Raw genomic sequence first — 15,682 nt, 5'->3', positions numbered from 1 at the left:
ACTTTTTCTGTCCGTGTTGGCAACTCCAAGACCCTTAGCATTGTATTTGTGAATATTTCACAGTCCTTAATGGCCTTTACTCTTGTGACAGCTTCATAAAGTAGCTAGCTAAGCGTAAGACCCATTTCAAAGACAAAGAGGTGAGGCAAACAGAAAGTTAAGTGTCCTGTCAAAAATCTGTGTCTGAGCCAGGATGAGAAATGCTGTGCAACATCATGAGTTGTGGTTCAGTGCCCTACCCATGAGGTCCGTTTGATGCAAGCAGAAAGAGGTCTGACCTCACTCTGTAGCAGTGAAAACAGTATTATTGAATTAACAGTAAACACACTCCAGTAGGAGGAATTTTCTTCAGAGTCCTTTGACCTACTACAGATTTTCTTTTCACTTTTTAAAGTTACCTTATAAACCTTCAAGTCCCAAACCCTCCATCTTAATTACCCACGGTACACCTATATCTTTAAAGATAAGTCGTTTATAGACATAAAAGGTGTTACACCTCTTAACACCACATTTTCATTGTCTACACATCTGATATTTTGGCTGCATACTTTCAAGACCTAAAAATACAGAGTGATGTGCAGAGAGATACAGTGCAAGTTTACAAAGCTGTGCTGTCCTAGAAACACAAACAGCTGAAAACTTCCTGACCTAGTCAGAAGACTAGGTAAGAGCAAGACGTGCCTTCCACAGACTCAGTCAGACTCTTGCTTTCCCCGTTTTCCCTTGACATATTAGGCAAATACCAGGGTGGATTTGGCCTGACACAGTTGGACGCAAGCCACAGAGAATGTGAACCTACGGAGTGACTTTTAAGAGCATCCCTGCTTCTATTTCCTCCCCACTGTCCCACCCCTTGAATTTGCATAGGACCAGACCCCAGCAGCTGACCTTGCCATAGGAGAAAATATTTAGATTCTTCTCCCTCGTGGAATTTTTGCAGTTGTTCTAACTATTGTAGTTGTTTTGTATTAATGCTCCCTGCTGATCCCCTTACTCGCACCAGTGAACTCCAGAAGAAAATCAGGTATGGATCAGAATCCACAGTGGGGGGTGCCTAATTCCTTGCGACATGGGCAGGTACAAAAAACACACTAGTGAGGTGGAAAATTCAATGCCAATATTCTTAAGAACTCCTGTTTTCCTTTACTAATGCCCTCAGTTGATAAAACTACAAAAATGCAGGTTTTAATCCCATTCAGCAGGAACTGATTCTGTGGGAAGTTAATTTTAAAACTCTTCTATCTACCCAAGTGTATGAAGGAAAAGCCTGAAGACCTAACCAGTGAGTCAACCATGGACAAAACCAGAACCCTAAACTCTCACTGTAAAATGAAAAAAATCTCATTATTTCAAAGTCAGTCTTGCAGAGGACTGCAATGCTTGTTTGTATGGAATGCTTGTATGCAATGCTTGTATGTTTGGGATTTAGGACTAGCATGACGTTACTGTGCACCTAAGTTGAACTCCTTTCTGACCCATGTTGTTTCATTTCACTGGGAAAAAAATCACATTGGCTATCATTTCCCCATATTTTCCTTTAACAAAACTAACTTCAGGCACAGATGTGAAAACATGTTACCGAGTCTTCTCTGGTGCTGATGAACTATGGTAACTATTTACATGCTCATTCTGTCTATAGCAATTTTAGTGTAAAACTAAATTTTAGTATAAAACTGTAAAATCAGAGAAGGAGGTTTGTGCTACCATATTTTATCCCTTTGTAACTGTGTTTAGACAACCACATGCTCAGTTACCACAATCCAGTTGCTAGCAGGTAGTTGAAAGCACAGTAACTCCCTTGAGCCTGTGTCCTCCAAGGCCTAGCCTATTGATAAAATTATTTGGGACCATTACTTATTCTCTTACAATGGGTGGGAACAAGAAAAAATTATGGGAAAAGCACCTTGGTCCCATGATATACCTTTTTCCCATGGTAATTGAACACCTTTAAAAGAACATTTTCAAAAATTAACAAAAAGTCATTTAAGAGCACTTACGTTAATCTCATTCTTTAAAAAGAACACAGAACTCATCCTCTTCAGCCCATGTGTCTGAAAGGCCGTAAGGTGTCTATATTCTTCAAAATGACTAAACTACTGTAATTAAGTGCACAATTTTCACAAATTTTTTTAGACTAAGAAATGGTTTTAGCTTCCCTGACTCCCTGACAGCTTGAAATGACTAACGCTTTTGTTCCCACTTGCAATTTTACCTCTCCAGCTGAGGGAACGTGATATTTGAAAACGTTCATTTTCTTCGATGAAGTGTATGCGATAACTATAGATGGACACCCTCTGTGGCTCTTCTCCGCTTTGAGCTCCTGTGTCTGCGCATCCCACAGTGAGCTCCGCTGGTCCTCCCGCACTGGAGCTACTCCACGACTCACTCCGCAGGCAGGCTGCTGCCTCCACGTCCCCGCTGCCTGCCCAGTTGTGCTGATTTGGCTGGTTGCATGGCCGTGCTGTTTAACTAGACTGGTGAATGATGCAGCTAAAATAGTCTCTCCTCCATTTCTTTTTTTTTAATGACATGATTTCATTGCTCTCAGTCACAGCAGGGCAACGAGGCTGGGGAAGGCAGGAGTCATTCCAGACAGCCTTGGTACTACAGAGTTCAAAATGTGGCACCATGCTCTGAGCAGCTGCTCTGCTCTGGGAAGCCATTGAAAAGGCATTTAAGACAGTGGTTTGCAACTCTCTGTTGGATCTTGTTTCAAATATGGTTCCTTCAGAGCATTTAACAAGCCCCAACAGCAAAACCTTCCTTCTAACGTCTTGCTGCCCAGCTGCTCCTCAGCCTCTCCCCCTGCCCATCTCCTGACGGGGAAGGAGAACACATGTGTCTTGCAGCTCACCCACAGAGTCCTCCCTTGCCCTCCTTGAACATGACAGAGTCTCATTTAGGGTGGAGTCCAAGCCACAGTATTGTTAAAAAACAAAGGTAAGAAAAGGGAGAGATGAGGAATAACATATGCTTTTTTCAGCGTGGCGCTCGCTTACCCTGAAACCTGGTGGTCAGCAGTACTGGAATTGTTTTATAATAGGGTGCTCTAGCTCTCCATACTGTGTGTGAGCAAAAGTTGTGCTGATCTTTGCAGTTTTTATCACTCTTTTTTGGCAGAAGACCTTCCTTTGCGTAAGTTCATGAATACTTTGAGGTTTGGGTTCAGTCCTACCAAAATCCCAAAGCAAAATTGAGAGAATTCCCCTTCCATCTCTAAAAAAGACCCCCATCACTGAACCAAACACAGAAGCCCTGCTTTTCAGACCTTTCTACTGTATCTGATCCAGATGTCTCTCTAGTAAGCTTTTCAATGCAAATCATTTTGAGCTTTCAGTTGGGACCAAAACCTGAAGCCAGGCCAGCTCAGAATGATTTAAAAATTGTGCAAATATTTGACATGGCTCTAAGAAATAATATATCATTTGTGCAGGTTTATATATCCATAAGCATATGCATACATGCCTGGGTGGTTATTAGTTTCCCATGTGATAAATTTTGGGGAGGGAAATGAGGTATATTAAAGTGACAGCTTGCTCTGTGGTTTTCAAGTGAGGGCAGATACTGTGCTCCTTGCATCAGTCCTTTTTTTTCTCCTTGGCAATAAATCCCTCTATGTGGTGCCACTCCCTTCAGCCCTTCCCTCTTGTCAGCAGATTTCCTAGTCACAACTCACCTGGCTCCCAAAACCATTTCTTTGTCCTTTTTATTGACGAAACTGGAAAGAAAACCAGGCTTAACTTATTTCCTTCCCTCTCCAGGGACCTCATTAAGCACACCCAAACAGTGACATCTCTGCAGGGCTCTGGATCAATGGACACTGTCATCTGGAGACTTTAATCACATTAACACCACAGCAGAGTAAAATCCATCTGATTCTCCCTTGCTAAAGTGGCAAGCTCAACACTTCGGCCAATTGCTGCAACTTCTACTCAGAAGCCTTATTTATATGTGTGGACAAAAATCAATCTACCACAGCTACTGCTTTTCAGTCCCCCCTCACGGAGCCCGAATTCCCTCTCCAGGAAATGCAATTTGATCCCCCAGACCTGCCTTCTTTATGATTGGGATTAGCTATATTCAGACAATCCTGAGGAGCAGAGTACAAAAATGATCAATAAAGCGAAGCTTCGTGAGCCGGTGGAAGAACCTGCACCACTTACAAAGCATAGCAGAAAAACAAATGCCAGGGCTACAGTCCTACAAGTAGTCTTTGCAACAGAGGAGAAGATAATTGGCAGAGGTAAAAAGGGTTATACTTGCAAGGAGAGTCTTACACAGAGCACTCAGTGGCTATACAAGGCCCATTGGGTTTTGGTAGAGATAAACAAGGAGCAATGGTCAGGCTGAAGGGCAGTTGCACTCAATCATTACCCTAGGAACATGAGAGAATAGCATACATTGCTTACAGGGACACCTGTGTAACCATACACCATTGAAAAACATGTAACTGTTTTCTTTCAATGAATGAAAAATAATTTCTCAGCTCCCTCCACGCATCCCTGCATCTCATCTGACTTCCAAAGAGTCAGTTACAAGCTAATCAATAGTAATTACCTATCACATGGTTTTGCCCTCCTTCATGTGCTGTTACCTGACGCTGCTCCCTGATTATCTGGCACATGGAGGGTAGGAACTTGCAGGAACAATATTTCTTGACAAAAGCTGTTATTTCTCGAGCAATAACTCACTCTTCTATCGCTAAATAATAATTGGACTTCTGTTGCAGCTGAAGATCCCTGGCACCCTGTGAAGGCTGTATACTCGGTGAGATGTTCTGTCAAAAACATTTCCTAGTTCTTAGATATTTATTTCATCAAGTTTGGACTGTGGCTAAATTACTAAAAAGAAAAAAAAAATATCAATTTTCAAATTAAGCCCTGTGTTTGGTACAAAATCTCGTAAGAATTAAGGAATCCGTCTCAGGATTTCTAAAGTAGCCCATGAGGATTCATAAGCACAGTGTACCACTTAAGCAATCCTTAATGAATGCTTCAGGGGCTTTTGCACTTGTTCCTGTGTCATCACTGAAATTATTCTCAGCATCCAACATTATCTCGAGAAAATTTTAGAATAACTGTAATATTGCAGTGATTTAAATGATAACCCAAAGAAAGTAGCATATCTATTTCTGCAGGATAAATTAAAGATACTTACAGGATCAAATGTATCAAGTTGTTAGAGTAACTGTCATGTAGAGCATTGAAATGTATGTATTCAGGAGTTTGAAATTATCCTAGGCAAATAAAGCCAAAAAGTAATAAAGTATAAGATTTAGCAGAGAATCAAGCCAACCAATGGAGCTAGCCATCACTAAAGCTGTAAAACAGGCAGATAACAAAGTAAGCAAAATCTAAGTTACAGAAAAAGACTAGCATTTGACAGAATAAAGAAGGCTTAAAGAAGCCAGAAGTTTTAATACAGCTGTAATGAGCTGCTCAGATCTGTAAATTTAATGGCAATTACAGGCCTGGAGCCATTGATCTTTCTTTTTCACTCTGTCCTCCCCGGGGCAGTAGTCCTGCAAGCATCTAAAGAAGTTCACATCTCAGGGATTCGCCTACAGTTGGTAAATAATAAATATATTTTATTTATTCAGCAACCTAGGGAAGATGTTGAACGGTACAGGCATGAGGATGCACATTTGTTCAGAAGAAGTTAAACTCGTCGCAAAACGGTGACTTCGCTTAACCATGGCTCGACACCCGTATGCACCCCTGCGTGTGAACACTGCTTGGTTTGGCAGTGTTTAACAAGCTCATCCACAGATGCAACGTTGGATTTGATAGCTCATGCAAGATAACACCTCTCAGTGTTTTATTCCCACTGTCTCCAACCAGCACAAGCTGTTGGGGACTTACTCAGAAGAAACTACATCGAGATTTCTGTTCCCCAGGGATTTCTGCACGGAGGAGGATCTTTTACCAGGCACATGAACCAAGTACTGAGGCTGAGTAAAATGCAGAAGTGCCGCCCTAGGGAGACAGATGGGAGGTTTGATTTCTTTTGAATAAATTATCTATTTTCTCTCTAGTACAGTTCCCTTCTTAAGCCACCAGACAGATGTTCTTTATTCCTCAAATACACTTTTCAGTCTGCTCCCCATTTAAAATGGCGAGGAAAAGTGTCACTCCCAGCAGTCTCTGCTTTGAGTACAACATTCATGCTGAGTGGTGGCCTGTGAGGGCTCCCATGGGCTGGGACAGGGTAACCTCAAGAGAAAGGTAAAATTCAAGGTGAAAAACTGAGTGTGAACACTCTCATTGATTGTGAGAGTGGGGAGGGAATAGGGGCAAAAACGAGAGCAACAGCTGCTTTCCAAATAATGTACTGAATTCACTTTGCTAAGATGTTCGGTTTTCCAGCAATAAAGACAAGCAAGCGAACAGTCAGAGAAAAAAAGGAGAAGTTTTTAAAGAAAGGAAGCCCAGCTTAGCACTGAAAAAAGAGATTCTCATAGGAATTTTTAGCCATTCCTATCCATATCTCCAGTACAGTAGCATCAGCCAGGTCTCACAGTGAATCCTTGGCTTACTTTTAATTAGGCCTGATTAGGTAAAAACAGTAAAACCAATTTACATTCAAAATTACTTTGATGGACACAACAGAGTCCACAGCAGTAACAGCAGAGTGAATGAAGACGTGAGATTTCAGAAGAGGATGGGCACAGCATTTTTGTCACATGGCATCAATTACAATTCTGGGAATTAAGATACCTGTCGTGGGATGCTCCTCCTACTTGGAATAAATAAGGTACATATTGGAGATACATCTTCGTGACAGTACTTTATTGTTCTTAGTCTATATATTTTTATCACCTCTACACTGTTTTTTTAATGGCAGCTAGCATTTGTTTTGCAATGTATGAATTCACCCTACATAGCACTGTTTGCATTTCCCTATAGGGATTACAGTTCAGCTTACAGAAAAGAATTTTTTCTTCTTAAACTGTAAAGTCTCATCCAAGGGATTTTTGTCTTCTCTTCAACCATTTTGAACTCCTACTGTTCACTCAACTTTCAACTTTTGCTCCTAAATGGTAATTAAAAAGACGTTTCCAGTATCTGTTATATAAGAAAATCAGATAAGTCCTTAAAGATGAACATGGTCCTATAGAAATAAATTGTTAAGTAGGTATATATTAAGCATTTTACTAATTTAGGTTCCGAGAAATGTCCTACTGAGAATATGCATTAATGCTTTACAAATATAGGGAATGTTTCAAATGGAATTCACTTGCTTTTAAATTTATAAGAGAGAAGATTATTACTTCACCTTAAATGCTGCTCATTAATTTTAATGTTATTTGGCAAATATCACTCCTTTCAGTAATTCATTTTCTCTTTGAATGTACTGTCAGGACCTTTATAAAATTTTGGAGTATTTTAAGATTTTGATGGGTTGCTCAGCAACATATGAAATTAAGTTGTGTTTTAATCTCCAGGGCAAGTATCTGTGAATGGCAGCTCTTGAGATAGGATGTAAATTTGAATCATTTTTCATCAATTTTCCTACTTATAAGCATGATAACTAGAATGCATTTCAGAGTCACAAATCCAAGCAATTGAAATCCTTTCTTTAAGCTTATGTTTAGTGTTTTCCATTCAGTTCAGCTCAGGACTGAGTTCCTCACATAAAGACGTGTTTCGGACTGCCTTGTCAGGAGCTCTTTGCGGAACAAGTGCAAACCCTTCTATAAAATGCTGCTGTGCTTGCAGCAATAAATCAATTACACCAGTTTCATAAAAGCAAAGTGAGTCACCTTCTTCCAGTGAGCCTTTTTGGTTTTGTCTTTCAAATATAAGACCTGTTGCTGTTGGGATACTTCGCTTTTGAGGCTCCAAATAGCTTTGTGGCAAGCAGCTAGTGACCTTCCAGCTATGTTTGATACCATTTCTTCTACTTTGAGAGAAACTGTGTCCCAGGAAGAAAGACATTTGGAAACCTTGTATTGACATCAACTGAGTTCCACCACTGCTACAAAGCATAGCTGAATTTGGATTAGAATCCAAGTCATCTCAGGTGATGATAATAGCGTTATGGTTGTGTGATTTGGCTAGACAGAGACAAATCCCTCCTTTCACTGCACCAGTCATGGTTAGGCTTAGCCTCTGCCTACAAATGATTGCATCACATTGGATGTTTTAGCTTCTTCGTTTCCTGTACTGACGTGACAGTATTCCCTAGGGAAGACAACCTTTTATGATTATTAGTTAGTGCTTTGACCCTGAGACTTCTGTTGGCAGCCCCTTAACGATGGAGAGCAAGTGAAAACAGTGCCATGCTGCTGCCTTGTGTTTAAGCTCCTTGATAGCGATGCTACCCTTACACAGACTCTACAGCCTACAAAAATCCAGCTGAGATGTAATGAAAACATGAATTAATGATTTCATATCCTTCTGTGAGAGTCCTGGTCTCAGCTTTGCTGGTTCCTAGAGATGCCAGCATGACACTTCTTTTAATATACTCCAAGTAAAAAATTCAATGAATGACCTAACTTTATGTTCAAAGTGGCATCAGTATAAAACTGGCAACTCAGATTCAATGTGTTTTTGCAGATTTTTAACCCCAGGAAATATTCAGAAATACAGGGCTGACTGTCACTTTGATGTGTAGGTGAATCAGCAACAGTTTCCTTGGGGTCTTACGAGACTGAAAAACGAACTTTTCTGTCAGCTTCCTAACAGTGGGTTCCTGCTGACATGGAGCAGCACAGAGCTGCTCCTCCAGGACGTCAGTACATAACCAGGCTGGGCAAAAACACTTAACTGAAGTGTGGAAAACAAAACAAAACAAAAGACCGAAAACATTTCAGACACCAATAAATCTTCAATGCTTGAAATAAGTCAACAAACCTGCTAGGAAGAAAAAAAACCCCAACCCAATAACCCAAGAAAAATATCCTGAACTAATTTCTCAGCAAAAGATTTCAGAAGACCATGTTTTCACAGTGGTTTCCAAGTGAAAAGCAAGATGTACTGTCATTGCTCCTACAGAAGCTTTCACTGAGAAGTGGTAACCTTATTCCAGAGACAAAATGTTCAAAACTAGTTGATGCTTCCAAAGGGAAATAAAGCTGCTTTTCTGCCTCAGAAATCCTGCTGGCTGCCAGTGTTGACACAAAACTCACTCTTGACCGAGCTCCTGAATGCTCAGCAAGCTCAGTAGGGTGGTGTAGTTGTTTTGTTTATTTATAAGCATGGCCAGTTTCCTACTGTAGCTGCTACCACATTTAAATGATCTTGGCAAGAGCAAGGCGTACGGGATACATTCTGAAGAAGGACCATGTCATTGCCTGGCAGACAATTTCCTTTTTTTTTAAGCCCCAAACACATCCTTCCAGCCTCTGCTAAGTGTTATTATTTCTGCGGATATTTGAAGCAGGTAAAATGGTAGGAGAGCTAGAAGGGAGATAAACAAGGAGTCTGGAAAAAAGCCTCACACTGACCTTGAGGCAGAATACTGAGGGCTCTCCAGACAGGCTTTTCTTCCTCAGTACAACCACTCACGGCAGACAAACACATTACTTAGAATTTCTGCAAGCTATTGTAAAAGTCATAGCATTTTAGCATCCCAGAAAGCCAAAGAGGAAGTCTTTTTAAAGTTAAGGATCCATAGTAAGTCTACAGGCAGAACATTGGCATCTAAATCTATCTGAATTGACCTTCAGAGGAAGCAGAAATGTCTTTCAGGCCAAGCTTATGAAAATGAACCACCTAGTTATGTGAGGAGCCAGAAAAAAAAAATCCAAGTTACTTGGAAAGTTTACAGCATTCAAAGTCTAATGCAGCTTGCTAAGAGAGTCAATAAGGCTGGGAATGACCGATGGCCCTAGAAAGGACAGTGGTGGTGAACACCAGGAAATGCATGTTCCAATTAACACTTTTTATAAGAAGTCTTCATCTCAAGTTTTAATGAATATTCTGCATTTCCTCTGTTTTCCAGGCAAGAAGTCAAGGGGTTTTGTGTTTGGGTTGGTTTTGTATGGGATTGCATGTTACTATGGAAGCTACAGAGGTTTCATGCTCTGTCTTACTGCAAACATTTTGGGTCATTTTTCCCCTTCCCTACTTCACTCTTCTGCATACTACTCAGTGCCTCACAAGAGCAAAGCTTTCTAAGCACAGACACACCATTTTCATAACCAACTGGTCCCCACTAGTAAATCCAGCAGCTTAAATGCTCAGTGCTTCTGTGTAGTCCGAACACCTCACACTCCTGTTCATCCCTCCCTTCTCAATCCTGCTGTCTCATTTCCCAACGTGCAGAGGAAAGGGTGAGTTCTGCAGTGCTTGGGGAACACTTGTCCCTGAACAGTGCTATTTGAACTGATGGAGAAAGCAAACCCTGTAGTGGTGAATCCCTCTCAAACTGCGCCCTTCTGGCCACTGCTTCTTATCTGCACAAGTAGAGCTCACCTCAAGTGCCTGCACCGTGGGGCACAGCAAGAGGTGGTCTCTGTGGCAGATTCATCCTGGCAACTTGTAGCTTCAAAAACATGAAGTCCACATTTTAGATTTCACCTGGCATCATCACTCTGGAGCTCACGCTGGCCATGCGTTAGCTATTTCATATGATTATGATGGGAAACTCCAATTAGCAAGTAACGAATGTGTTGATTTTAAAGTCCACCTAGACAGCACTTTCAGTGTAGTGTATATTCTTGCTATTCGTTGATCAGTGCATTGCTTATGATTTGGGGAGGAAATGAAGTAGTGAAATTGCTTAAAAGCCCCACACTGTGAATGTCAGCCACAGACCCATCTCAAAATAATGTGATTTTAAAATTCATCCTAGACACCTTCTGCAAAGGACAGTTCTGAAATCATGCTTCCCCCCCTCTGACTGGGAATTAAACTACAAATGCTTTGCGTAAGTCAGCTAGTTTCTAGTGTCTACATTCAATAAGAAAGTGTCATTGGAATATGCATTTTGGGAACCTGCTTGCTACAAATCACTTTACCAACTGATCCACAAATGACATGCCATCTAGGAACCACTTCAACAGCTGCTGAAATTCAGCTGTTTCTGGAACAAACGATGACAATTGCTTACAGGACCCTAACAGCAGAACTATGTTAGACATGCAGCCACCAGTACAGCGCCAAATGCAAGCAGATGAAAATTATAAATTTTCACACTGTTAGAACTTGCTCTCAGAGTTATCCAGATTGCTCAAAGTTTTGTCTGCACTAGGCTTTTTTTTTTAAAGTTATCGATGAATTATGAAAACCAAGCCAACATAAAGTTCTTCTGTTAGCATGTCCTAGCTGGATGAGACAACTTAGAAATATAATTTATTTTTACCTGCCAGAGTTTTAGAAAGTGTCAATGTGGTAGAACAATTTTGGGCAAAAAAAGCAAAAACCACAAAAGAAAGCAAACTTCTCCATTCCTGCTTTATTTTACTCTGTAGAAACTCTCTGCTCAAACTATTCCCATCCTGTGAAAAATCATGCACCATTCACAGCTGCTCAGTAAGCAAACATGTTTTATGTACTTGTGAACTAAAAAATCGGTAATTATTATATTGATATTAGAAAAAGATACAGGTATCAATGCTTGTTTATGGTTTGCAAACGGTTTCTATGCTGTTGAGTGAACTATAACTTACACTCCCAATAGGGACTGAAATAAAGGATAATCTTCAGGTCTTCTGTGTACTGTTATTAGTAAATTGTACCAAAAGTTTGTGTGTTTGTTAGGGTTATTTTTATAAGCATTTGTTCATTTGTTTGTTTATCTTCAGCCTCATTAAAAATTAGCATATTAAGCAGATAAAGTGGATTTCAGGTTGGTCAGTTTTACTCCTGGCTTCAGCAACTATCCAGAATCTGAACCTGACTTTCCCCATACTCGATGATACAGAATCAACACACAGCTAGAGAGATGTGCATCACTAAAAAATAGCCTTTCCCTGTGGAGCCACCCTTTCGCTATATTCGCAAGCTCTTTGCAATGGAATAACCAGAAGCCAGATACTAGTTTCAATTACAGTGACCTGATTTACCTGTCATCTAAGCAGTGACTTTAGGTTTACCTCACTGTAATGGAGATGAGAGTCTTTACTAAATATTCCATATATGCAGCCATATAAATGTTTATACTAACTAGTAAGTGAGAACCAGACTAACATCTTAATGTGTTTATTTCCATTTGTCTATTCCATGATAAATTTATTGCAATGATAAGTGCTTTTTCTCATGTCTTCACTTTATTTTCACCTTTGTTCTTCAAGAAGGTTATTGATTTCTCTCCTCTTCAAACGCCAAATGATCTGGCAAGTCAAAGGGGACCATTTCAATGGTGAGGAGTGGATCAGGACATAACTCTGAATAGCAGAACTAAAGAAATGCCATTTCTGGGTGAGCCTGTTGTCACGTTAGCAGTGCTGTTGTATGTGAAGAACCCCAAACCCTCTTCACGTACTACTGTCAAAGGCAGTTGGTGTGAAGAAATGCCTACCTGAAGACGGCAAGGCTCAGGGACCAGAGCACTAGTGGTTTCCTCAGTTCAAATTTTGCTCGTTTGTTCATTAGGTGCCGACCACCAAATATAAAGGCAGCATACAGAGCTGAAAATAGGAAGGATTTCTTCCTGCAAAACAAAACCAAAAAACACCTGTCAAGTATTTAATTACTATTAGATACACAGCAGAGTCGCATCTGGACATAACTGCCAAGGGCTTGTTTCCTTGAAAGGAAACTCTTTTGAAGACACTCCTGCAGCCCGGTTGAGATTATCTTTAGTGTATGAACCTACATGCCTGCACATAGGGCCAGGGCCAGGTGCAGGCAAAGCTGGCGCTGGGGAAGTTCTGAAAAAGGACAGCCAAATTTGGCTCCCATTCTTCCCCAGTTTCTGAAGACTGAACTTCTGTGAGAAACAGAATAGATATTGCAGAGCCCAGACACTTTTCTGCAAGCACAACACGGTTGACACTTGAACCAGCTGATCACGTTTTGTAGCTCATTTATCTTTTTCATATCAATTTTTGTTTCCCGCAGGCTCCTTGCTACCTGGCAGTTTAGTTTCCCATTGTTTCCTCCAAGATGACACTTAAACTTGAGCACTGCAACACAACATGAAGAGCCTCATGAAAAGTGGAGAACCAGCGAGGAGAGGTCAGTAGCCCCATTAAGCAGTGACCCCATTAAGCAGCGTGGCATCGTCCTGCTGCACAAGGCCTGCCTGTGAATGCCAGTTCAGGAAATCCAGTGAATTTGCTGAAAGGTCAAGCAGAGCTCTGTTCAGGAACTTCAGTGATACTTTTAGAACCACAATTTTTATTTTTAAAACTGCCTGATAGTAGTCCAGCCAGCAATAATCAGCAAACATTTGAACTCTGCTACTATAACTCATTGTACATCAACCATTAGAGGTCAAAAATAGATTCAGCCTGGATTCCTTCCCACACAGCACAATATTACACTGACTAAGACTTAATGATGGACAGCATTAATGGTGGCCTAACTGGATGGGCATATATTTAGGAACAGATTTTTCTCTAAAATCTTCTCCCTTTTGGCAAGGGATATGTACAGCACAGCACAGTCCTGAAGGCCAAGCAATACGTGCAGAACAGTACAGCACAGCACAGCGCGTGTCTGCGCATGCTCAAGGCAACTGCTACATGGATCGCAAGCTTCTTGATAGACAAGGGTCTTCCCATGAGGTCCATGAAAACTAAGAAAAGCTGTAGTAGCACATCTGATTGGAAGTACGAAGAAAGCACATGCAGCCTTCACTGGAGATAAATGAGTTTTACATGAGCTTGAAAGCCAAGTAAAAACGAAGTCCAAAGAGACAAAGGCATATCAGTATGCCTGCAGCAGCACACCATTTTCTGCCCACTAGAAACTCCTCTGTTTCTATTGACGTGTTTATAGCTCTGTGTTGCAAAACATGGGTAATTGCATGAAAATCCAACTGGTGCTCTGCACTGAGAAGGGTGGAGCCAGTGCCTGTGGTCCCCTGGGTGAGCTTTAGCATCCGCACTGGCAACAAGCCCCAGGGTGACCACAGAGCCAGCACCCTCTCACCTTGCGCACTGAGATGGTCTAATTGCCATGGCAATGTTTATCACAACCGGGTTTTGAAAACCACAAAGCCTCAACTCTTATTCATCGCATAATAAAGAAAAAAGCATTCATTTTCACTTCTATGGTCTTGAATTTCACAGTCAGGGAAGGGGCAGAATTACCACATTTGAATAGCATGATTGCTGTTTAGCTTGGCTGGAGGTCAGTAAATATTTGTTAACCAGTTTGGATAGTGATGAACCACCTCAAACTTGCTCATACTGAACCACCTAACTGTTAAGATAAGATTTATAGGTTACGAGACAGGAGCAGACTCTCAGTGTGAGAGGTCGGACCGTGTTCCCATCTCCTTCCCTCTGCAGCCTCTTCAGCAGCGGTGTGCAGAGCAGCCCACCTCCAACCTGTGCGTGGGCGAGGGAAGGCAGAGGGAGTGTGATGGGCTGTACCACAGCCCGCAGTGCTGTCCTGGCTGCCCCAGGGCATCGGGAGAGACATCCGCTCTGCATGCTTCTGCCCTTTCGATCCCACAAAAGTCTGGGCTCACAGCGCCCAGCGCAGACACACAGCAATGCACACAACGAGGTATGGAGATACGCATACGCATGTAGGGCCTCTCAAGCCAGGTCCTGCGCAGGGGCCCCACAGGAGGGAGCCTGCAGCCCCACGCCACGAGGGAGGTGCAAACCCCCCGCCGTACGGCACTGCACTGGGAGTCCCTCACACCAGAGGCAGGAAAGGTCTGTCTTGCACTGGTCCATGCAAGGAGCTCCACAGCAACCGAGAGCAGTGCAGGATGACATCTCGAGCAGGGCAGGATGGCATCTCTGTCCAGGGGAAAAAAACTGCGACAGTACCGCCACGCGGCTGCCAAGAGGACACGGGCTCCACGGGCTGGCCCGGGAGGAGGTTAGGATTTAAGAGCAGTAGCTAGAGATACTTTGCAGGAAGGCAGGTGGGCAGGAAGCAGTTCAGTTCTGGATCAAATACAGCCAAAACTTCAAAGTAATGGTTCGACTTCAGTTCCAATTCAAGAAGAAAAGACCAGTCTGAATGAGTTAGCAGCTCAGCTCTGTGCTCTGTTTGACTCCCTTCTTCCTGGGCAAGATACTCCATATTTACACCAAGTAACATTTCGTTTTGTTCCTTACTACTGAAACTATTTTTTGTGAGTTCAGTCAAGTCTATGGAGGTCAATAGTTCCATTATACTAATTAGAACAAAAGATAAATTTTAGGTCACTTTTAACAGCTTTGTAATGAGTTTAGCATTATTTGCAATGATGGTAAATGGTATTCCCACAGTATACAGCTCTGTATTGGCAGTGGCAGACACGAGAAGATTTGACTGCAGGCATGATGTGAACTGCAGAGAGCAGCTGTAAGCAGACAAGGAGAGATGCAGTTGTATTATCTCCTATCAGAGGTAAGCACAATACTGAATAATGATTAGGCTGATTTTGAAATCACCTCTCTGTTTTGACACCTGCTGACAACTTTTGATAACTTTTTGCATCCAAAGGACTTGGAATTTTCCCCTCTTTGGAGCATAATAATGGTTAAAAGGACTGGGTAGTCCAGATGATATAGTTATAAAGGGGTTGCAGAGGTATGTACTCTTAAGATAATCTGTTTAACTGCATT

The 15,682-nt window shown here is 41.7% G+C and overlaps 1 protein-coding gene across 2 annotated transcripts in view; it reads right to left on the bottom strand.

Moving 5' to 3' along the window:
- The window catches only part of ELOVL6 (ELOVL fatty acid elongase 6), a 77,625-nt gene that overhangs the window by 13,185 nt on the left and 48,758 nt on the right, over positions 1-15,682 (bottom strand). Inside the window, exon 2 of one of the 2 annotated variants that reach the window (XM_069782795.1) lies at positions 12,466-12,597. The exons of the other annotated variant lie outside the window; for it this stretch is intronic. Coding sequence (XP_069638896.1) covers positions 12,466-12,597 — 132 coding nt within the window. The remainder of the gene's footprint in view (positions 1-12,465; positions 12,598-15,682) is intronic. 2 annotated transcript variants of the gene reach the window in all.

This window comes from Haliaeetus albicilla, chromosome 1, assembly GCF_947461875.1.
Source record: "Haliaeetus albicilla chromosome 1, bHalAlb1.1, whole genome shotgun sequence".
In the NCBI taxonomy this organism is placed as follows: domain Eukaryota; kingdom Metazoa; phylum Chordata; class Aves; order Accipitriformes; family Accipitridae; genus Haliaeetus; species Haliaeetus albicilla.
Note: the sequence above shows the minus strand (reverse complement) of the source record. Positions and strands in the feature narration are given on the sequence as shown.